This window comes from Rhinoderma darwinii, chromosome 11 (assembly GCF_050947455.1).
Source record: "Rhinoderma darwinii isolate aRhiDar2 chromosome 11, aRhiDar2.hap1, whole genome shotgun sequence".
NCBI lineage: Eukaryota > Metazoa > Chordata > Amphibia > Anura > Rhinodermatidae > Rhinoderma > Rhinoderma darwinii.
The window spans coordinates 54,338,472-54,363,769 of record NC_134697.1 but is presented as its reverse complement, the minus strand read 5'-3'; the positions used below and the strand labels follow the sequence as shown (position 1 = coordinate 54,363,769).

Below are 25,298 nucleotides of genomic sequence, written 5' to 3'. Positions count from 1 at the left end.
CTTTGCTTTAATTCCTGTGAAATGCCTAAAGGGTTAAGAAACTTTGTAAATGCTGTTTTGGATACTTTGAGGGGTGCAGTTTTTAAAATGGGGTGATTTATGGGGACTTACTAATGCATAAGGCCATCAAAGCCACTTCAGAACTGAAAAGGTCCATAAAAAAATGGTTTTGGAAATTTTCTTGAAATTGTGAGAAATGGCTGCTAAACTTATAAGGGTATGTTCACACGGCGGGGGTCCGTAACGGCTGAAATTACGGGGATGTTTCAGCCTGAAAACATCCCCGTAATTTCAGCCGTACTGGCATGTGCAGGCGCTTGAACGCCGCGTCAATTACGGCCGTAATTAGCGCTGCTATTCATTGGAGTCAATGAATAGCGGCTCCAATGACGGCCAAAGAAGTGACAGGTCACTTCTTCTACGCGGGCGTCTATTTACGCGCCGTCATTTGACAGCGGCGCGTAAATATACGCCTCGTCTGAACAGACAAACGTCTGCCCATTGCTTTCAATGGGCAGATGTTTGTCAGCGCTATTGAGGCGCTATTTTCAGACGTAATTCGGGGCAAAAACGCCCGAATTACGTCCGTAAATAGGCCGTGTGAACATACCCTAGGCCTTGTAATTTCCTGGAAAAATAAAAGGACGTTCAAAAAATGATGCAAACATGAAGTAGACATATGGGAAATGTTAATTAGTACTATTTTGTGTGGTATTAATATCTGTCTTACAAGCAGAAAAATAAAAGCATTCCAAAGTAATTACTACATAAAGTAACACGTCAGATTTGAAAAAAATCTGCAGTGTCCACACGGCCAAAACAGACAGTGTCTTCAAGGGGTTAAAAGGACTTATAATGTGGTGACAGAGCCTCTTTAAGTGTCCTATCTCCTACATAAGGAGATCGGCGTTATAATGTAGGTGACAGCAGTGCTTTTTATTTAATAAAACGATCTATTTTCACCACTTTATTAGCGATTTTAGATTTATGCTAATGAGTTGCTTAATGCCCAAGTGGGCGTGTTTTTACTTTAGTCCAAGTGGGCGTTGTACAGGGGAGTGTATGATGCTGACCAATCAGCGTACTGCACTCCTCTCCATTCATTTACACAGCGCATAGGGATCCTGTTTAGATCATTATGTGCTGTCTTATACTAACACATTAAAGGAACAGTGTCATCACAAATATTTTATTAATATGTTAAAGATGTTAGTGCCTTAATATAAACGTTTATTTTCATTTGTGTGTTTGTGTTTTACTGTTTCTTTTTTTCACACTTTTTTTTCCCTATGGGGGCTGCCATTTTTTGTTCCATTTCTGTGTGTGTCGATTAACGACACACACAGACATGGAATACGGCAGCCACAGTCCCATAGGGACTGCGAACGGCTCCCGTCCCATTGACTGCCGTGTACGGCGTCTGTGTGGGAACTGCGCATGCGCCGCTCCCACACAGTCCTATTCGAAATTGGCGCCGTCCGGCGCCATTTTCCTGTGGACCGGAAGTCGCGGCCGGACAGTAATATTACTACTTCCGGTCGCGGCTTCCGGACAAGTGCACATGGAACAGCGGCAGCAAAGGGAGCGGACGGGCCGCGGCGGCAGGAGCAGGTAAGCGATTTCAATGTATGTTAGTGTTTGTGTGTGTTTACTACTGCATGTAAACCTACTACACTGTGGGTTACCTCAAAAAATGGCGACGCACAGTGTAGGAGGTTACACCGTTCAAACCCCTCGTTTATCCCGGCACTAGCCAGGATAAAGGAGGGGGGGATGCTGAGCGCTCACTAGAGCGATAGCTTTTAACCCAATGTTGCAATGCTGCAATTTTGGGAACTAGCTCCAAACAGCTCCATCTAGTGACCAAAAATGGGTAGTATTATAAATTTGAAAAAATTTATAATATTTCCTGACTCGCGAAAAAAATAAAAAAAATTTGAACAATGTTTTATCACCCACACACTAAATGTTTAAATTTTAAAAAAAAAACATGTTTTTGGGGCGACACCATGCCTTTAACGATACTGAAGTGTTTAGACAGTGAATAGACATTCCACGGGATGTCTATTCACAATCTCTGCACTTCGTTACTGTTTCTATGGTAGTTACAGCAGAGGAAGCGTGATCTCGTTGTAACCTGTCATTTACCGCGTAATCTCACGAGATCACGCTTCCTCTGCTGTAACTACCACAGACAGAGTAACGAAGTGCAGAGATTGTGAATAGACATCCTGTGGAATGTCTATTCACTGTCTAAACACTTCAGTATCGTTAATGTGTTCGTATAAGACAGCACATAAGGATCTAGCAGGATCCCTATATGCTGAGTAAATGAATGGAGAGGAGTGCATGATGCTGATTGGTCAGCGTCATACACTCTTCTGTGCAATGCCCACTTGGACTAAAGTAAAAATATGCTCACTTGGGCATTAAGCAATTCATTAGCATAAATCTAAAATCGCTAATAAAGTGGTGAAAATAGATTGTTTTATTAAATAAAAAGCACTGCTGTCACCTACATTATAGTGCCGATCTCCTTATGTAGGAGATAGGGCACTTATAATGTGGTGACAGAGCCTCTTTAAAATTAGGTAAATAATACCTCAGATGAACTGCAACACACGACAAATGACACTCTGTCATAAGAGCTCTACAGGCCTCATCTCTGACTCTACAGGCCTCATCTCGGACTCTACAGGCCTCATCTCGGACTCTACAGGCCTCATCTCGGACTCTACAGGCCTCATCTCGGACTCTACAGGCCTCAGCATATTAAATGTTCATGTTCAGGACAGTAGAATTAGAAAAAGATTGAACAAGTATTTCCTACTGTTAGGAACCACATGTTAGGCTTAGATACAAGGACAAACAGACCGTATCATACATGGCCATGTACCTAAACCTACTATTTGGTGGGCTTAGATACAGGGCTCATGTGTGATACTGTCTGTTGGGGTATCTAAGCCTACCACATGTTAGGCTTAGATACAGGGCTCCAGCAGACCGTAATCTTATACATGGTACAACAGACCAGATCACACATGGGCTCTATCTAAGCTCATATGTGATGGTGTCTGTTGGACCCTGTATCTAAGCCTACCACAAGGCAGGCTAAGATACAGGACCCCAGCAGGCAGTATTGATGTTACACTTACCCAGCTCTTCGGTGCAGAGGATATCCCGACACCATCCAGCTGGAGGTGTAAGTATAGTGGTATTATTATAGTAACGGGCCCGTGTATTTTATGACATAGGCCCCAGTTACTATAGTAAATTTCTATAGACGCAGTGCGGGGGCCGCGGTTCAGTCGCAATTGCGACCGATGTGACCCCTGCAGCGGCAGTCGCCGGGTGATCTGGGGCACCGGGCCAAAGATCTGGGGCTTGGGCCTCGGAGGTCCGGTGCTAGCGAAGCCCCTGATCAGAATTGTACCATGGAGTAATGGAAGAAGGTGGTCTTGTCTGATGAATCATGTTCTCTTTTACATCATGTGGACGGCCTCATGTATGCGTAGCTTACCTGGGGAAAAGATGGCACCAGGATGCTCCATGGTAAGAAGGCAAACCGGCAGAGGCAGTGTGATGCTCTGGGCAATGTTCTGCTAGGGAAACTTGGGTCCTGACATTCATTTGGATGTTTACTTTGACACGTGCCACCTACCTAAACATTCACTTCTTGTCAACGGTATTCCCTAATGTTAGTTACCCCTGCCACACTTCAAAACTTGGTCAGGCATAGTTTTAGGAACATGACAAACAGTTCAAGATATTGACTTGGTCTCCAAATTCCCCAGATCTCATTCCGATCAAGCATCTGTTGGATCTGCTGGAAATATAGTTCAGATCCACTGAGGCCCCACCTTGCAACTTAAAGGATCTGCTAGTACCATCTTGATGCCAGATACCACAGGACACCTTCAGAGATCTTGTGAAGTCCATGCTGACGAGTCAGAGCTGTTTTAACGGCATGAGGGAGGCCAACCCAATATTAGGCAGGTAGTGTAACCCCTTCCCGACATCTGCGGACATCCTATACAAACATTTTGTGCCAAATAGCCATAATTTAATCGAAAATACAATCTTTGTTAATACAGTCAAAATCATTAAAAGAAGAATATGATAGTGCCATTTAAGAAGCACATTAAATATCATTAAACATTTACCAAATCCATAGGTAGCGGAGGACAAAACTTTTTTTTTATAAGTGATGTTTATATATTTAAGTATGGCCCTATTGATATAGGTTACTAGAATATGCAATACAATAAGGGCATTTTTTCCAATTGCGCTTCATATATGTGCATCAATACTGCTGTATTTGAGGCATTCGTATATAGTATGTGATACTATTATGTCAGTAATGATTTACACAGAAGAATTGCTTTATAGCAACCAAATTGTGAAGAGAGAATGTTTATTCACATCCGCTAATATCGAGCTTTTACAAACTGCTATATTTATTTTAAAAAGTGCACACAAATTTGGTCCACTTGTATTACAAGACATTTCACAGACCACAATAAGAATGCTGAAATACATATATACAGTACGAATGACGTTCACTACACCGGTATACAGATAGGGGTGTAATTTTGTCCCATTTATTGAACAGTCCGCTCAGCTGTACAACTGGCCAAATGACAGCAGTTTCTGTACCCAGATTCACTTGATGCTCCTTTCAGTTCCCTTTTTCTAGACCTGTCTCGTGATAACTTCAGTTACATCAAAGCCCAGCTGTGACAAGGCTCAGAAGAGTTATCATTTCTCTTGAAAATGTATGTGCAAGAAGTTTGATCTAGAATGGCTTCACAAGCCGGATTAGTTGGGAGCGGCTTCAGACTTCTGTGGAGAAATATATGGTTAGTATTTCATGTAACCTTGGAGCGTGCAATTACAAGTAACACCGTAATTGTGGCAAAAAAAGCACTGTGTGAATAGAAACGAACAAGTCGGGCCTTGATATTAGCTGAACGTCATTAAGACGTGTTTTCAGCCATATCCACATAGATACCAAAACTATGACATTCTAACAGAATGAAAATCTATGACTAAATAGCTTGTAGTCTCGTGCAAGAGATATTTTTCTATTCGACCTGATACTTTTTGATCCATCCAGTGCGCAACTAAGACCAATCTTGACCTATTTGTACTTCCTAATGTGAATATACAGCCTTGAGAAGAATTACCTGCTGCAGCAGTCGATCTGGCCATCTGAATCACAAGTACATGACATGCACTCTGCGTTAAACCATGATGAATTTAAATCTCTTTTAATGTCCCCATCCATGCACCCTATGAGAAGATAAAGGAGGCAGATTAAGTGGAATGCTTCGCCAATTATGTCCTAAGGCCGGATTCACACGAGCGTGCGCGTTTTGCGCACGAAAAAAACGCGTCGTTTTGTTTGCTCAAAAGGCACTTAACAGCTCCGTGTGTCATGTTCATATGGAGGCGCGGCCTCCGTGCTTTTCGCGCAGCCGCCATCATTATGACACTCTGTTTGTATGTTTGTAGCACGTGGTGCTTTTCTGTTTTCATTCATAGTTTTGACTGCTGTTGCGCGAATCACGCGCATCCCACAGAAGTGCTTCCGTGGGGTGCGCGTGATTTTCACGCACCCATTAACTTCAATGGGTGCGTGATGCGCGAAAAACGCACAAATATAGGACATGTCAAGAGTTTTACGTAGCGGACACACGCTGCGTAAAAATCACGGACTGTCTGCACGGCCCCATAGACTAATATAGGTCCGTGCGAGGCGCGTGAAAATCACGTGCGTTGCACGGACGTATATCACGTTAGTCTGAATAAGCCTTAAGAGAAATTTCTGGTTACACAAACAAAGGACAGTTTCCCAATGAATATGTTTAGGCCACAGCTTACACACTTTTGTGGAAATCCACAAAGGGTTAGTGATACATAGAGAGGAAAATGGAAGATGGTTACTGGGACCTAGTGCTGGATTTTTTTATAATATAGTCAACTGTATTAAAGCATATTTTATTCTGATAATTCTAAATTAAATTGCTAATGTATGGGTAGGTTCCCCCTCCACCAGCTGTGTACCCACATGCAGAATAGGATTGGGGGTACCATGGGCCCACCAGATTTAAGTTTTTTTTTGCACGGGCCAATGGTTGGGCAAACAAGCATTCATATGAACGCTCGTTCCCGATCCTTGCCGTGTGTAAACAGGGCAACGATCAGCCGTTGAATTAGCAAATTCTCGTTCTTCGGCTGATCGCCTGTTTTATGCTACACTAAATAATATTGTTGTCTGCAGCACATCTCACCGTGTAAACAGGGAGACGCGCTGCCGACATTATGGAAATGAATGGGGACAACCCATCGTAGTAACAATCGCTCGTCCCCATATATAACTAATCATTGCTCCTTGTGATAGGAGCAAACGAGCACGATCAACGAGAACTCGTTTTCATTGCCCATATTGGCCGGTGCAAAAAGAACTTTAGTTATTCTGAAGATCCACTACCAATCTATATAGAACATGTTCACATCCACCTTTAATTGCATTGTAAACTTGTTGTGCACAAGTCATATAATTATCGTTAATGGATTATTTGTGAATAAATCCAAGAAAAAATAGTCCTCATCAGCAAATTATTTTCTCTTCAGATGTGTTTGTCTACCGGTTGACTTTTGCAGGGGCCCATTATTGTGTCAGAACTTGGTAATTGATCCTCTGGTAATCTAGATGGCCAGTCTGACATTGCACACAAAGATACATAGATATGTGGGGATATAATCCTTACAGTACTCTTTCTGACCATTACATGGGCCACCCTAGTGTTCACAGGAGCAAGATGGTTCTTTGAGATGCATATTACTTATCTCACACCCTAAGAGTTTAAACTAAGGAGTTTCTATAAATCATTGGGTTGACATGTGTACATTGTAGCTGCACCTAGTTGTTGTGCAGTACATGCCACGTGTGCTAAGCTCTTCTCTTCTGATTGAACCTAACCCTAAGTATAGTCAATGTCCGTTCAGAAAATCAGTGATGATCTCATGACATTAATTATGCATGAGTCGGGAGAGGAAGCCCTTTCAGAGATGGAGGGACCAATAAGTAGTGCTATACAGCTGTCAATCAATGTGGAGATTTTTTTTAGAGATTAAACATTCAGGAATGAAATAAAATAAATGACTTTGTAATTGTTTTCTCATGTAATAGCCACAGTAGTGATAGAGGCCCCCTGCTAAACAGATATATGTATATATGGATCCATAATGGTGAATTCTGCTCCATGATGAACAGATACATCTATATCTGGAGTCATACATAAAATATATAGATAGTAAATGATGGCCAGGGAGAATTGTGTTATTGGAAACGGCAGCTAAATAGTGTTATCCTATGTAAATGTTTATGTTTTGTTTACATATTTTATAGTCTTAGTCCTCTGAGGGCTAGAGCTAGTCCTAAGGAGGGTCGGATAGAGTACCACAGGGAATATATAAGGTTCTCTCTTTGTTTTTTATTGAAATTTGTGTAGCCATCTGGTCTTGGGGCACCTGCCCAATTGTTAGCAATTTAATTTTAGAATTGTCAAAATAAATGTTATTTTCTAATATTGTTCAAAAGATTTCTCATGATACTAATTATTTTTTTCGGGACAATTGTTTTGTAAATGGAAGATTACTTGTATGATTGGACATATCATACCCTGACATTGCCCTACAAGATCATTAACTATTATTGTAACAGGTATATATTATGAATTAATCCCTCTAATATACTTCCTTTACAATTTCAACACTTTTTATAAATTTCCTTGATACTTACCATCAGGTTTTTCACCTGAATTTGATAGTCTTGCTTCTCTGTCCATGCAAGCTCCATTGCATAACGACTCCAGGAAACTATAAACCAGTAGAAAAGCCACCAAGCTGCCCTGCAAAATGGAGTAAAACAATGCCACAAAAAATGCTAAATCACAAGGCACATTATATTTAGTTCAGTATACTAAGCAGCAAAATCTTACTTAAAGGGGTTGTCTCCCCACAGCAACACCTGTCCATATGCCCTATGGCATATAGACGTCATAGAGGGGTTCAGGACCCCCCTCATTGTGCCAGGTCAAATAACAATGCACAATATGAATCATTTTTGTTTTACAGTTTACATTTCTGTTTGAGTATTTTTTATTCTGTATTTTGTTTTCAGTTGTCCATTTGTCATCCCTATTTGTTCAGGTTTTTTGTTAAGAAGAATTAACATATATTTTTCTGTTTTTGTAATGTTGCTGAAATATTGATTTAATTTTTTTTTGTATTTCAGCCATTGGCTGTCAGGGCATGCTCCAAATTGTAATTCCATAACGGTTGGAGTGTTGAAGGTTGCTGACCCCTGCTATAGACTTAAGTAACATCAGCATTTTGGGGCAAAAGGAAAGTACGAAACAACACTGAGAAAAATGCAACGGAAAATTTAGCAGGAGCCGACGGCTACGTGCGCATTGCAGTATGGCCGGCCAGCCCTGTATTTAATCATATGTCTATAGGGTAGGAATTTCAAGCAAAACTGAAAAAGGTAATATATTTCAGCAAAATGTTGAGGTGTGGATATTAGAACTAATTAAAAAATAATTTTATATATAACCAGCTAAACAAATATGCTTGAAAATATGTCAGGTGTATTTCCACATGTTTACATATACCTCTAACAACTGGTATTCTAATTTGGTATATAAAATATGTCACAAAAATATGGCTGAAGAATTGTTGCATCCTTGCACTTTTTTACCTGCTCCGACTTGAATTTGTTTAAGGAGAAGAAACTGTGCACACTTTCTAAATATAGTACATGCTTGTGCAAAATAAAGCCATACCCTTAAACTAAAATATGTCTGCCGCCAGAAGAACATTCAAAGTATGGCGACCAGACGCTATATAAATATACTCCACTTCTACGCCAAACTGTGCCATTAACTGTCTGCAATCTTGCCACATAGAATTGGGATTGTCTGCTGACAGTGGACACAAGTCGAATATATAACTTAGCATACACTTTCTATATGCAGTCACACAATCACAGTATTGTAGAAATTACTTACCACTGCAGATATCTGATGCATGATTAAAAAAAGATACAAGTATAATACACAGGGGAAACAGAACTCTCTGTACTTGAAGTAAGCAAACTGACTGAGTACGTATAATATTTATAATATTATGAACAACAAATAAAAGGTGTGGCTTTAAGACGTAGTAATGGCACTCCTATGATTCTTAGAGGAAGGTAGCAATTTGCAAATTACTCATGTAAAAAGCTATATATAACAGATCTTGGCATGTTTTCTTTGTTTAATGTCTGTTGCAGTACATCCAACGCAAACCAAAATAATTTAAATATATTATATACTCTTAGGATAGGCCATCAATGTCTGAGCACGGAGGTCCCGACCCTGGGTCCCCGACTAATTGGCAGAACGAGTTGAGAAGGTTGGGCTGCAAACCATATGTACAGGTAAGCCTCTGTGCCTGGATAAACATTGTAGGGTCTGCAGTGCCTTAACTCTAGGGACCAGGGGTCGAACCCTCACCAATCACACAATAAAGGCCCATCCTAAGTATAGACCATCAATGTATATTCACGGAAAAAAACATTTAACATCATGGCAAATTAAAATGTAGGTACTAAACATTGTAATATCTGTCACTTGCATCATACTGTTACACCATCACCAGGGCCGCTCTTTCTATGACGCAAGAGGTGCGATGAAGTCATTGCGCCACTTGCATCATAGAAAGGCATTGAATGGCAAGGCAAGGATGTGTCTCGCCCTGCTTTTTAATGGTGCAAGCGGCGCGATGACCTAATCGCAGCGCTTGCTTTGTTCAGCTCCAGCAGACTTGGTCAGAAGAGGCCAGCCCTGATAGAGGACAGCGCAGGAACGGGATCAGGTGAGTGTGTAAAGTTTATTTTTTCCAGTTATGACTGTGAATGACTCCATCTACAGAGGTGATCTATCTACAGGGGGCTATATGTGGGACACTATCTACACGGAGATCTATGGGGGTCACTTTCTACAGGGGGATCTATGGGGACCACTATCTATAGGGGGATCATTGTAGGGCACCCTCACCAGGGGGCACTATCTACAGGGGGCTCTATGGGGGGCACTATCTACAGGGGGCTCTATGGGGGGCATTATCTACAGGGGGCTCTATGGGGAGCATTATCTACAGGAGGCTCTATGGGGGGCACTATGTATTGGGGCATTGTCTGCAGGGGGCTCTATGTGGGGCACTGTCTACAGGGGACTCTATGTATTGCACTGTCTTCAGGGGGCTCTACGTGGGACACTATCTACAGGGAGCAGTATGTGGGGCACTATCTACAGGGGGCACTATGACTCGCTCCATCTACTGGGGGTACTATCTATGGGGTGTACTGTGTGTGTGGCTGACAGTGTATGATGCTATTATAATCAGGGACACAGTCTATGGTGCTATTATAATCAGGGACACAGTGTATGGTGCTATTCTATTTAGAGGTGCGGTGTATGGCGCAATTATATTTAGGGGCGTAGTGGCACCATGAGAATTTTACCTTAAAATAGGTGCGGAAATGTTTGAAAAGTGAGAAGCTGAAGACATCTGAGCGCCAAACTGCAGAAATGGGCCGTGGCCGGGAGAAGTCATCATAGATGTCTGCAGAAGAAAAGAGAAAAAGAACGACTAAAATCTAAGAAGATGTCACCTGTGAGTCACTCAATGTAAATGTTTAGTCTGCCTCTAATAAGAACTATAGTCACTGTATGATCTCCAGTGAGATAATGGGTGGTATGATTTTTTTTTGGTGTGAAACAGCAACACCCAGTATATCCCTACCATTGTTCGGGCCATGCTGGGAGCTGCAGTTTTACGCTGTACAAACCAATGCGGCATGGGTTGCACTAAACTTGCAAATGATCTCTGTACTGAGCTGTATTTGTGCTGGTGCTGTATTTATGTTCTGATCTTGGTTCTGGTGCTGTATTTACGTATTGCGCTTGGTTCTGGTGTTGTATTTATGTACTGAGCTTTGTTCTGGTGCTGTATATATGTACTGAGCTTCGTTCTGGTTCTGTATTTATGTACTAAGCTTTGTTCTGGAGCTGTATTTCTGTAATGAGCTATGTTCTGGTGCTGCATATATGCATTCAACTTGGTTCCCTCCATCACTTCGGACTGGTCATGCTTTACATCTCCGACGCTCCTCCACTCCCTAGTGCACATGCGCTGACCCTCCTATTCTTAAAGGGCCAGTGCGTGCCTAATTATTCACATAACTTTCACAGAGCATAAATGCTGGGGCATAACTAGGAAAGACTGGGCCCCATAGCAAACTTTTGACTGCCCCCCCTCCCCAAGGTGCCACACACAGCCCCCCTTGTAGATAGTGCTTCCCTGTAGATTGTGCCATACAGCCCCTGTGTAGACGATGCTATACAGCCCCCTGTAGACAGTGCTATACAGCACCCCTGTACAAAGTGTCACGCCGCACTTGTATATAGTTTCTCCTACCTCCCCCTTGTAGATAGTGCCATACAGCCCCTTCTGTAAATATCGCCATAAAGCCCCCTTTGGATAGCGCCATACAGCTCCCCCTATAGATAGTTTTATAGAGCCCCTCCTTTAGATAGCGCCATACAGCCCACCTGTGGATAGCGCCATACAGCTCCCCATGTGGATAGTGCCATACAGCCCCCTTTTAGATAGTACCATACAACCCCCCTGTATATAGCGCCATACAGCCCCCTTTTAGATAGTACCATACGGCCCCCCTGTATATAGCGCCATACAGCCCCCCTGTAGATAGTTTTATAGAGCCCCTCCTTTAGATAGCGCCATACAGCCCACCTGTGGATAGCGCCATACAGCTCCCCATGTGGATAGTGCCATACAGCGCCCTTTTAGATAGTACCATACAACCCCCTGTATATAGCGCCATACAGCCCCCTGTAGATAGTGCCATACAGCTCCGCCTGTAGATAGCACCATACAGCCCCTCCAGTGGATAGTGCCATACAGCCCCCCTGTAGATAGCGCCATACACCCCCCTGTAGATAGCGCCATACAGCTCTCCCTGTAGATAGTGCCATACAGCTCCGCCTGTAGACAGCACCATACAGCCCCTCCGTTGAATAGCGCTATACAGCCCCCCTGTAGATAGCGCCATACAACCCCCCTTGTAGATAGCGCAATACAGCCCCATTGTAGATAGTGCCATACAGCCCTCCTCCTATAGATCGCGCCATATAGCAACCTCCTCTCCTTTACACAGCACCATATAGTGACCCCCAAACAAATAAAACAAAAAAGTGAAACTTACCTGGGCCCCGTTCCCATGACGAATGGAGCGAATAAACGCCGATGGGATCACGCTGGCGTAAACCAGTGACGCCATCACGAACGTAGCTGGTAGTCTAGTAAATGGCAGAGTAAGGAGCTACCTCCCTGCTCTACCATAGTGTTCAACAGTATCTACATTCTAAGGATGCAGGTACTATGGAATGTGGCGTTGCTACCACTTTCCAAGATTTTTAAAAAGGTACCTTTAAAGCAGGATGACTATCCTATTGTATCCTGTTACCTTTGACTTCTAATGTACAAACAGGATCTGTCTTTAACAAGGCAGAAAAATGGAACTGCCATCTTTTTGTGTTCTGTTGCATCCAGGTTTTCATGGTGAATTTGACAAAAAAAATAAAAAATGAATAAAACAGTAACTTTCAACAAGATGCAGAAATGTTATGTGAACAGAGCTTAGTTTGTTACAACGGACAATTCCTTTAGCATTGACCTTTCCATTGGAAGTTTGGGCACCCACAAGTATTTTATTTAATGTGCATTTACACATTTAAGAAAATAATTGTATATGAATGTATTGTAAGCTTATAATGAGAGCTTTTTAGTCTGAGTCATGTAATATAATATTATTTTCATAAACGATTTGTCGTAATATTCTTTCTGCAAATTCAACACACTACATAGTTCCCTACCTTCTCTTTTCTTGCGGAACTGGTCTTGAGGAACAAGAAATGGCTTAGTAGAAACATGTCATTGTTTGTAGATAAAAAAGAAGCAATTATCCAGTAGGAAACACCAATCTATTCAATGCAAATTAGAATATGAATATTATAGGATCTTAATGCAGACAATAGTGAATAGTATTTTATCTCATTACATCTAGAGTATTGCAGTTACTTGATAGACATGAGACGTATGTTTATCTAGGTCAACATTCTATCTTCAAAAAGTCTCGCTTGTCCAGACAGAAAAGCATTGCAACACTGTATGAACAAATGTATGTGGTCATCCGACCATCACACCTATATCAGCTAGTTGGACATCCCATTCCAAAATCGCTATGGCATTAACATGGAGTTGGGCCTTCTTTTGCGACTGCAATTGTCTCCACTCTTTTGGGTAGGCTTTACACAAGATTCTGGAGTGTGTCTCTGGAAATTTGTGCCCATTCAACCAAAAAAGCAGACGTCAGGCACTGATGTTGGACGAGAAGTCATTCCAATTCATCTCAAAGGTGTATAATGTGTTTGAGGTCAGGGCCCTGTGCAGCCACTCGAGTTTCTGCACAACAAACTCATCTCACCAGGTTTTTATGGACCTCGCGTTGTGCACAGGGCCACAATCATGCTGGAACAGGAAAGGGCCTTCTCCAAACTGATGCCACCAAGTTGGAAGCATAAAATGTCTTTGAATGGTTTGTAATTAACATTACCCTTCACTGGAAATAAAGGGTCTAGGTCAACCCCTGAAAAACAACCCCATAGAATTATTCCTCCATTAAACATTATAGTTGGCACAATGCGGTCAGGCAGGTAACGTTCTCCTGGCATCTGCCAAATCCAGATTCATCCATCAGACTGCCAGGGAATGAAACATGATTCATCACGCCAGAGAACACGTTTCCACTGCTCCGTAGTCCAGTGACGTCGTTCTTTACACCACTCCAGCCGACGCTTGGTATTTAGTACGGTGCAGCTGCTGGACCATAGAAACCTATTTTATGAAGCCCCACGAAACACAGTTTTTGTGGTGATGTCATTTCCAGAGGATGCATCAAGTGATGCTACAAGGGAGAGGTGATTTTTATGTGGCAATGACTACAGCACTCAATGGCCTCGCTCCGTGAGTTTGTGAGGTCTACCGCTTTCTGGCTGAGCTGTTGTTACTCCAAGGCACTTCCACTTAACAATAATAGTACTTACATTTGACCAGGGTAGGTCTAGCAGATCAGCAATTTTACAATCTAACTTGTGGCAAAGACGTCCTACTACATTGCCACCTTTAAACCGACTGAGCTCTTCAGTATGACCTATACTACTACCAATGTTTGTCTAAGGAGATCACATGGCTGTGTGCTTGATTTTATTCACCTGATGATGGGGGTTATATACAGGGATGATGTGGGTTATATACAGAGATGATCGGGTTATATACAGGGTAGATGAGGGTGATATACAGGGCTGATGAGGGTTATATACAGCAATGATGGGGGTTATATACAGGGATGATAAATGGCTGGTATATACAGGAATGATGTACAGAGGGACCCCCATCATCCCCATATATAATCCCCATCATACATATATTAACCCCTCAACCCAGTATATAACCGCCCTAATCCATTAATTTTAACCACACCCAGCATCCCTGTATATTACCCCCATCATCAATAATGAGTAAATGGGACGGGCATAGAGGACGCTATGGACCAATAGAATGCCTGAAACGCGGGTATATGGCAGAAGTCCAGCAGAATCTGAAAATATGCGTTTGGTAACGCTGCAAGTTAAGACTCAAAATGGGCTTCATCTACGAGTATTGTAATATCTTTCTAATAGTTACTTTAACTCAGTCCACAATGGAATAGTTCTATCTAAGTATTATTTACAGTAACCTATACTACATTTTATTTTGGAAGAACTGGAACAGACAATTGTGGACAATGTGAAGAGGATCTAGATGGAGTATGAGGAGATGCTTGTTTTTCTGGAAACTACAAAGTTAACTGGCCTTAGTGGCTATATGACTTCACAACACATATCACTTGCCCATTAATAGATTAAAATATATATATTTTTTATATCTTTCATCCATCTTGACTTGCAACAAGCACACGTGTTCCGAGTCTGTTGTCATAGCAACGTGATTCATTATTCTTATTAGCATTCAGAACAACTAATTGCGTTGGGATTGTCAACCACACCTAACTTTTATCTATGGATGCTTTATATTGCATGCTAAGAAGGAGCCGCAGGGTTAAATAAATGTGATATAAAACAGAAATCACGAATACTGGTAGGGAAATCACATGTATTCCTGAATTAGTATTTACACACCCTATGAATTATGAATTTTTGGCACTTATATTAGTAAGCTAATGTTTTATTTTCTCAATTGCTGCCCTGAAGCTGAAACTAACAAAGATATCTGAAGGTGCATATTTCCCCAACCCTGCAGAGTAGTGATGTGTGGCTTCACCTAAACTAGTAGCCTGCACCTACTGCACCATAGGCAGAGTACAGAGTGCTATAAACAGATGCCTGTTTTCTGCTGATGGATTTATTTTCACTTCAACTCCTGCTGCTTTTTGTAAATGTTTATTTTCCTTCTATAACTGTGCTGAGTGGGCAGGTTCCTCCTGGTGTGTAGCTGGAGAGCTATGCTGCGTGCTCCGACCCTTCAGCTGCCTCCTACTGCGGCTCCCTCTCCCCTCTCACAGCATGAGTTTCACACACGGGCTAAGACATGATGCCCCCTCATTAAGTCTAGTATTTTGGTAGTTAACTACGGACAGATGCAAAAAAACGTTTGTGTTAAAATACCAAACTTTTGTGTTTAAAGTAATTTAATATTTCTGGGCCTCACTTGTTTCAATTGGCATAGCAACCAATCAGAGTCCAAGTTTAATTTTGCTTTTGCAGTATAGATAACAAAAGCTAAATGCTGCTTTTGGCAATAAGATCACATTATCTCTGAGACATTCATAATGCCCAGTTCATAGTGCTTTCTATTGAAGTTGAATGCATTGTTATTCCCACCATGGGTTCTCCTAAAATCCTTCACCATGCTCTGTCCCCTTTTTCAAAGCTGGTGCCCTGACTCTTTCGGCTTAATTTTTGAACAAATGGCATAGCTGCTTTGGGCTGCAGGACTCCTGGCCACCCCAACCAGTAGCTATGTTATGCTGGCATGCCTAATCCTTGACACCACAGGCACTTCCAAGGTACCGTTTAAACTTTCACTTCAACCCACATGCTTGCTTATGCAAATTTTATTGTGACAACCAGACCAGTTCTCCCATGGGGCCATTTTGGAGTGACATATTAAGGCTAAATACTCAACATACCCTGTGAGATGCCCGCAGACCTGCCCTCAGCATTATCGTCATCTTCATTTCTGCTTCTTCCAGGCTCACTGAAGTTTGAGCTGTCTTTCTCAGTTTGACTACCTACTGGTTCCTAGCTTGTGATAGGGGACCCAACAGAGCGTTACATGCCTCTTTTTGGTCAGCAGTGATTTAAGTAAAGAACTACTTGCATCTACTCTCCTTGTAGTGTTGTGCATACTTGGCCATTGTATGTATGTATTTTTTGTTGTTTTATGTATATTGGTCTTAGATTTTGTGTACTTTTTGCCTTGGTCCCTGACTTTCCAGCTGTACTACATTAGCTTGGGGATGAGGCCGTATATTTGTTAATCCTTTACTTATCGTTTGGAACTTCTACACCTTTCAGGGCAAGTTCTTATGCTTAATATAAGCTTGTGCCTGACTAAAAACATTAAAAGAAAATGTATTGCCTCTTATCAATAAAATGTGTTGCGCTACTAGTATGTTCGAACATAAAAGTTGATAAGGTGTAAATGGGATTAGGGAAAAATTAGGAGGTGGAATGTGAATAGGGGCAGAACAGTAACCCTGTATAACCACCCTGAATAACCACCCCATGGTAAGCATGAATAAAGTTATTTTTAATCGTCTTAGGCAGATTAATGCGTTATTAAAATAGACGTATACTACAGTTATTAACAATATTTTCGTGGCTGACTTGCTGTGGTTCCTAATCGCTACCACTTCGCAATAATACCACTCACAGTTGATCATGGAATATCTAGGAGGGACAAACTTTCACGAACTGACTTTTTACAGCGGTGGCATTACAGGACCACGCTGGAATTCAGTGAGCTTTTTAGAACGACCCATTCTTTCACAAATGTTTGTAAAGTCGACTCTATGGAGAGGTGCTGGATTTTATACACCTGTAGCAATGGGACTGAATGAAACACCTGAATTCAATGATTAAGGGGTGTGTCCCAATACTTTTCTCCACATAGTGTATATACAAGGCCCATACTCTTGAACCCAGTTTATTATATATTATATAGGATGTTGTGATGGTTGATTCTTTGAGAAAATTCAAGAAGGGCTTTGACGCCTTTCTTGAGTGTAATCATTTTACAGGTTATAAGTACTAGATTCTGGTGATGGGATGTTGATCCCGGATTTATTCTCATTTGCATATTTGTAGTCGGGAAATAATTTTTCCCCTAATGACGAATTCGCATCAACCTCATGGGGGTTTTTGTCTTCCTCTGGATTAACACAGTAGGATTATAGATTGGACTTTAAGGACCTGTGTCTTTTTTCAACCTAATTTAGTATGGAACTTTATATTTCAAATAAAGAGGTAACTCACATTTAATAGGCCTATTCAGCAGGATACAGAATTCCTAGGACTTTTTAATTAAACCTCTCATGAAGCACATCACATCTTGTTCTGGAAATAGCTCAGATAACTTTATATATCATATGATTCATTTCTGAGTCATTCTATTGTTTCTAGAAGTTATTAACATAATCTACATAGTAATTAAGTTGGTGCAATTTGCTATAGAGAAATGATGCACCGTGCAAGTGACATGTGCCATATATATTAGAAACTTTATTAAAAGACTCATTCTGCAAAGTGTTTGACAAATTTGCAGAAAATTGCATCACATGATAAACGGCTTGTGATGGTCGCTCCAACCATATTACAGTCTACTAGCCTATATGTACAGATGTAGTGATCTTTACCTTGACTTTTAACGTGTTAAATACACAGTGGCAAGAAACTTTTAACCTGACTTTTTCAAAGAATTTCAATGGCTTAGGTAATAAGTTATTACACTGCAACAAATTATCAGAGACAAGATGAGGATTGCTACATCTCTAAAAAAAAGTCATGAGGTGACCCAAGTTTTTATAATATGTTGTGATTTCTACCATTTTGATAAATTTGGAGACAGCGCTTACTGTATGGGAGCTAGTGCTGTCTTCCCAGTCCCGTCAACCTAGTCACCAGATCACAGGTGTATCTGCCGGTGTCGGACACAGACAGCTGAGGGCCCCATGCAAGAACAGTATATGGGCCCCTTGTTCTTCAAGATCTCATCATAAATGACTAATTGCACTGTCACGTTGGGTTCATGGACCCACTGGGCTGTACCGCCTTGACTGTATGGCAGTTGGCCAACAGGGCGCAGGTCACAGTCTATAGTTCGTATAGTGTACCTGTGGCAGCTCGGACAGTAGCAAGGCAGGCTTGGCTGGGACTAGGCAGCAGGTAGACGTCAGGCGTGGTGTAGAACGACAGGTGTGGAATACAGCACAGCATGACTACAGCTCAGCATGGCACTTGATCAACATAGCATGGGATACAGAATACAGGTACTGGGAACTGGAAAACACTAGGAGACCATTTGCATAGACAAACTTTGGGTACAACAATAACACTCAGGCATAGTAGGAAGGGGCACAGCCCTTCTTATAGCCCAGGGTGCTCTGGGAGCAATCAGCTCAATCTCCCACCTGTGTGCGCTTTGGCTTCTTAAGTCTGGACTGAGCTCGCAAGCGCACCCTGGGGGTCACTGTGGAACAGGACAGCCGTATGTGCAGACATCTCTGGAGAGAAGGACGTCGACTGGATGTAAGGAGTTCGTAGTCGGCGACCACGGACGTTACATGCAAGCTGTAAAATTCATTATATGAGGCATTTACATGTGATCTAATACACAGAAGAAGGCTGTTTTAAGGTGACAGCGGGCCCCCATACCTACTGCGCCCCTGTGCAGCTGTTTTTTGCCAATGGTATGTCCACCCCTTCTTCTAACATAAACACTCTTAGTACTAAGGGAGAAAGTTCTACTATGCGCAATGTGTGAGATGTAGTGTAGAGTAGAACTGTACCGGACAGATAATATACACATGTCAGAATGTACTACTTCAGTACTGACGATATCAAGTGCCAGAAAGCAGAATTTTAAATGCTGCTTTGAATGCCGATAGAAAGGAGAAATAGCTGCAATTTATGATCCGTACTAGTAAGTTTTTGATAAATTATTACAACAGTATGTGAGAAGGCCACAATGGGTAGACACTCTCCTTGCAATGTACGGGTGTCCAACACATTGCACAGACAGTGAGGGAGGAATGTACGGAGCTGAAAACGCTGCAATATTTACATGCAGCGAAGCATAGGTCAGCGGGCACCACTGTTGAGTACTGTGGGCACTGATTGTGTCATGATTTTGAGGAAGCTGGTAGAACACCCAAGATTTCCGTATATTAGGACCCCAGTTAAGTCAAGCTTGTGAGGGGAGCTAGATTGACCGTACCTTCGGCAGACAGCAGTCGTCTCAACAGGCAAAATGTGAGTTGGGTGACCTTCGTTCTTGATATTAGAGCGCATTTAAAGGTACCTAAATTATACACTATTATACCAATACACCCTTTTGGGTGAGTTATGATTTTCTGTATACACTGTTTGACAATATCATGCTTTTTGAAAAGTTCAAAACATATTGGTGATCAGATTTTATATATTTTTAATTAATTGTTAAGAATGAAAGATTTATATACTGCTACATACCATTACTGATTTTTTTCTTGCATGCATTTTATACTGAATATAGTAAGATTTATTCACAATATTCTTTGAATTTAATCTATGCCATGTTACATAATAAGTTGTACTGCAGCTCAATTTATTGGTCTTATTTTAATATAAACACTGTAGTACTACAAACTTAAGCAATCACAGATTCTATTTCACAGGGTTGTTCTGTGTTGTCCTTCCTCTTAGCTTCCATTTTACAGGTATTCTCGTTGAGAACTGCTTCACAATGGTCTGGATCTGCTAAGATTAGCTTTTGGTAGCTGAAAGAAAGCAAAGATATAGATTTACGTTCAACTGTGTAAGTTCAGTCTGCCTGGCACCAAACGAAAAAAGTCAGACAGCTCATCAGTAAGAATGCTGAGAAGGGGGACAGGCAAGATATTTCCATAAAGAGGGCAAAAGTTACTCCAAATTCTATGCAAAAAAAACCCCCACAAGTTATAAACAACTGTATAAAAACTCAATCCCTAGCACAAAGGCATAACCCAAAGTTCCTGGACCCCAGTGCAAAATCTTTACCAGGACCCCCAACTATCACATGCCATTTACAGTACCGCTGTCCTTTGGCAAAAGGGCCATTGACTTCCCTCAATTACCAGGGCCCAGGTGCAGCTGAAACCTCTTCACCACCTATAATTACGCCCCTGCCCTGCCATTTGAATTCCCTTTTTTCCACATTGACTTCAATAGGGGAGAAAATTCATTAGAAATACATATAAAAACGGTGATCTGATGTTTTAGGGCTCATGGACACGGTCATATTACAGATCTGTGTTTTATGAGATGTATGGACGCATACCGGTGGAAGGCACTCACACATCAGTTTTCCGTTCCCATTCATTACTAGTAGAGTTTGACTCAAGCAGCAAAAAGTTGAATGACTCAAACTGCTATGGCGTAAATCTATGGCACTGGACAGGTCAGGAGCCTGGCTGTCAGAGACAGTTAGACACCCAAGATGACATGAGCACCAGGATGCCGGTGACAGAAGGGAGCTGCTGGCTATTTGGTAGCCTCAGTTACAGTAAAAACCTTACTGTAAACAAAAAATGTTTAACAATTTTATGTACCTCAAAATACTTTTTCTGGTCTTTTGTTAAACATGTTGTATACAAAAAGCGAATAAAATGAAATAATAAAGCACAAAAAAAGACTAAAAATGTCACCACCAACTAAAACGTAACTGTAGCCCACCTCTTCATCCAAGGCTGTTTTGGTCCTATATCAAAGTAACCAGAACAGAAAGGGGAAGCTTTTTTCTGACTATTTGAGGGTAATTTACATTACTAAACGATATATTAAAGATGGACTTTTTAAAAAATTTTTACACTTTAGTACTAAAAACATTAAGAAGTAAAAAATATTTCTATAAAAATGATTTTTAAAAATATATCAATCATTAAAAGTAATGCATATTTGCTACATATCAGAGGGTCACTAAAGCCTAATATATCCAGATTTTTAAAGGGGTACCAGCGCCTTCCTGACTACCGCTGTATATATACGGCGCACGTCGGGTGTGGGAGTATGGAGTGGGCCCATTGGCTGAGCCCGCTCCATAGAATGAGCGTGTTGGCTGTGTGTTGCAGCCGACACTTCACGGTAACGAGCGGGATCCTGCTTGAGCACGATCCCGCTTGTCTAACCCGTTAAACGTGGCATTTAAATGATTAGAAACAGGGGACGGCCCCTGTAATATTGCAATGGCCCCCCCGTGATGCAATCACGGGGTGCCATTGGTTGGCATGCCAGCGCGTGGGCCTGATGAAGGCCCCCAGGTCTGCCATCTTTGTACTTTGGCAGGGCTTCATAGGAGAGTGTCAGTATCACGATATACTGCAATACATCAGTATTGCAGTATATCATGCTAGCGATCCAATGATTGCTGGTTCCAGTCCTCTAGGGGGACAAGTAAAAAACAGTAAAATAAAGTTTTTTTAAATGAAAAAGTTATGGCTTTCAGAACATGGCGACAAAACTCACATTTTATTTTTAACAATTGTTTTTTTCCTTGTAAAAGTAGTAAACCATAAAAAAAAGAAAAGTTATGGCTTTTGGAAGATGGGGAGGAAAAAAACGAAAGTGAAAATCCAAAAAATGGCCACGGGGGAAAGAGTTAACAACAGCCATGATGATTGCTGTGAGGCCAGCAGCACCGGAAGAAAACACTTTGGCGGTTATATGCATGGGTAAATAAGAAAGGTAAATTTTGCTACATACTGTATTCAACATCATAATTCCCATATAGGACTGTAGTTAATCCATTGGTAGCTCTTTACTTGTAACTTGGGGGACTGATGTACAAAAATTCTGACCTTACTGCTCAAAAATGATTAAAAGAAGAATTGAGAGACATACCTAGCACAGCACTCTATGCCCTCTTTATTACAAGTGCATGTTTTGCAGCCACTTGATTTCCATGCATCTCCCCGTTTATAATCCTCTCCGTCCATCGAGCAGCCTGAAATGAAATGTGGGGAAAAGGGCATCAGTCACCTTGTGTTAATATATATGTATGTATTTCCTTGGAGTGTCGTTGTAAGCGCACATTTTGCTTGTGTGACTGCCCATGGTGCATATACAGGATACATTACAGTGTATCTATTGCTTACACACTGACATTTTCTAATCATGACATTCTGGGACTTGCCTACATAGCAATTGCCCATTATGACTTTTTATTTGACTAATCTGCGTTAGTTCCGGGAATCCATTCTACTGGTCTCCTGGTACAACCTTGTTATGATGTGGAGCTGTGAGCACAGTCATCAAGTCTGCAGTGATATGACCTTCATTTCGAAACTTACAGTACATTTTTGGCCCCTTGCCCCAGCACAAATAAGTGACATTCTCTGTTGCCCATAAAGTGTAGAAATGCGGGTAGACACTTAAAGAGTGCAGCTGAGTGCAGCATGTAATAGGCGAGAGATCACACACTCTTGTCATCCTTGTCTGCCAAGAGCTGAAGAGTGAGAGCGTGCGCGCGCATAGCTCCGAGCTGCGCCTGCGCGCGCACACGCTCACCTCTCTCCAGCTCTTGCTGCAACACGGTCCATAGCTGATTGGACAGTGTTACAGCGATGCTACACGCCCCCTTGCCAATTACATGCCCCATTGACAGTTCAGGGGGTTATTTAAATATCGGGTGCTAAATATAACAGCACCGATATCTAAATAACGGAGGAGGAGAAGAAAAAAATGTAAAGTGCCCCAGGATTTGTGCAGCCCTCCCCATTACATGCTGCACATGTATGGGGAGGTGAAAGGTTCTCTTTGAGCAACGTCCTAGATTTCTAGCAGAGTGAGGAAGAAAAGATCAGTTTCTTCATTGATAAACTAAGGTTATGCTCACACGCTAAACAAAAAACGTCTGTAAAATACGGAGCTTTTTTCAAGGGAAAACAGCCTCTGATTATCAGCCGTTTTTAAAGCATCAAGCGTTTTTTTAATGTTTTTTTTACGAATGTTTTTGGAGCTGTTTTTCTATTGAGATAATGAAAAACGGCTCCAAAAACGGCTCAAGAAGGGACATGCGCTTCTTTTTATGGGACTTTTATTACGCACCGTTTTTTACAACGGCCGCATAAAAAAAACGCCTCGTCGGAACGAAACGCCATTTTTCCCATTGAAATCAATGAGCAGATGTTTGGAGGCATTCAGCTTCCGTTTTTTTTCAGCCATTTTTCAGGGTGTTTACAGCCTGAAAAATGGCTGAAAATAGGTCATGTGAACATACCCTCAGAGTCTTAAAACCGTACTCTGTATCTAAATATTTATTTACTTTTTTTCCAAATTAAAGTATATTATCAAGTGGAGAGCCTGACAATGTAACCAAATATTCTTCCTAATATTATTTATTTATTTGTTATTACATGCTATTACTACTTTCTTTGGATCCTAAATCAAAGCCAACATCACTGACCACATCCCAATTGACAAACGTTATGGGGGTTCAAAATATTGACCGTCACCATGACATATCTTGACTACACAACTCGTGACCATTACTACTATCACTGTACTATACTCCACCTTTAGCGACTATATAGCTATCTTATTGATGTCCATTTTTACCTGCACCCATCTTATCACAGGTGTACTTTAAAATGTCAGCCATTGAAAAAGTCAAATTAAAGTTTCTTGTCACAGTTTATTTAACTGTATTTAATGTATTAAAGGGGTTAGCCATTCCTAAGAAACTGATGGCCTATTCTCAGGATAGTCCATCAATATCTGATCAGCCGTGGTCCTACTCTCGGCACCCCCGCTGATCAGCTGTTTTGAAGGGGCCACAGCGCTCGTACAGGCGCTGCTTCCCCTTCTTTTCTGTCACTGCTCACACTGGGAATCACCGGCACACTTGTAGTGGCGGTTCAGAGTATTACAGCCTTCTCCCATTGAGAACCCATAATGTGAACTGCCGCTACAAGTGTGTCTACTAAAAGTATTTTCTATCAGGTGAAGATATTGTTAATAGTCTGAATAATAGGGTGACACCAAGAATATGCCCGATGCATTTTATCTTCATTTGCCACACTAACGGGATCGTATTTACATTTATATAATTAAAACCAATCAGAAGATAGTTCACAACTCACGATTTACTGCACCTTTTTTAACATCGACTTTCCCATTTTGCTGTTTTACACATTGCGCTCTACATAAAGATATCATGGTCACTGCCACCAGAATATGCAGCACGTACGCCTGTGGATAGTAAGATGGACACATCACTGATAATGCTTTTTCCTGCTGAATGATGCTTTCTGTAGGTTTTTACACCAAGCAATGTGTTTTTATTATTATTATTATTATTATTATTATTATTATTATTATTATAATATAGTTGGTGTCACTTGTTTTTCAGTGTTATTCCAGACATAACTAAACACCATTATGGAATATTTAAACCGCTCCCCCAGTGTTAATAATAAGAATTGCTCCATTTAAAAACCAGAAGTGTTGTCATGAGGCAGCAGTTACATTCAGCATGTCAGCAGACTACAGGATGATTTACAACAGCCTCTAGTGCGGGTTCAATTTAAAACTAAAGCGGTTTCAACCAAGGCTCTACCACTAGGGGGCAATGTGGTAACACAACTATACACCGATCAGCCATAACATTAACCCCTTACCACCGCAGCCGTTTTTAATTTTTACATTTTTGTTTTTTCCTCCTGACTTACGAAAAAACATAACTTTTTCTGTCGACACAGCCGTATGAGGGCAATTTTTTGGCAGGATGTGTTGTAGTTTTTAATGGCACAATTTAATGTGCCATATAATGTACTGAGAAACGTACATTTTTTTTTGTGGAAAATGCTG

At 41.3% G+C, this 25,298-nt stretch overlaps 2 protein-coding genes across 2 annotated transcripts; both read right to left on the bottom strand.

Moving 5' to 3' along the window:
* Positions 1-4,523: 4,523 nt before the first annotated feature.
* Positions 4,524-12,415, bottom strand: LOC142662957 (small serum protein 2-like). The gene is made up of 4 exons (XM_075841251.1): positions 12,341-12,415; positions 7,808-7,916; positions 5,187-5,292; positions 4,524-4,842 (listed from the first exon to the last, which is right to left on the bottom strand). The coding sequence occupies exons 1-4, from the start codon at positions 12,413-12,415 to the stop codon at positions 4,719-4,721; spliced, it is 414 nt and encodes a 137-aa protein (XP_075697366.1). The 3' UTR covers positions 4,524-4,718.
* A 7,634-nt stretch (positions 12,416-20,049) lies between these two features.
* Positions 20,050-24,639, bottom strand: LOC142663951 (beta-microseminoprotein-like). Its single transcript, XM_075842806.1, has 3 exons — positions 24,572-24,639; positions 22,332-22,434; positions 20,050-20,233 (listed from the first exon to the last, which is right to left on the bottom strand). Exons 2-3 carry the CDS (start codon positions 22,424-22,426, stop codon positions 20,104-20,106), a joined length of 225 nt encoding a protein of 74 aa, XP_075698921.1. The 5' UTR covers positions 22,427-22,434; positions 24,572-24,639; the 3' UTR covers positions 20,050-20,103.
* Between the last annotated feature and the right edge of the window lie 659 nt (positions 24,640-25,298).

Excerpts from the sequence above, each read along its gene's own strand:
- LOC142662957 (XM_075841251.1), bottom strand. The coding sequence starts at position 12,415 with ATGGCGTCACTGGTTTACGCCAGCGTGATCCCATCGGCGTTTATTCGC. Across the intron at positions 5,293-7,807 it reads TTCAGGTGAAAAACCTGATG|GGTGCATGGATGGGGACATT; the intron begins GTAAGTATCAAG and ends ATCTTCTCATAG. Across the intron at positions 4,843-5,186 it reads CAGATCGACTGCTGCAGCAG|AAGTCTGAAGCCGCTCCCAA; the intron begins GTAATTCTTCTC and ends ATTTCTCCACAG.
- LOC142663951 (XM_075842806.1), bottom strand. The coding sequence starts at position 22,426 with ATGGACGGAGAGGATTATAAACGGGGAGATGCATGGAAATCAAGTGGC. Across the intron at positions 20,234-22,331 it reads GGCATAGAGTGCTGTGCTAG|CTACCAAAAGCTAATCTTAG; the intron begins GTATGTCTCTCA and ends GCTTTCTTTCAG.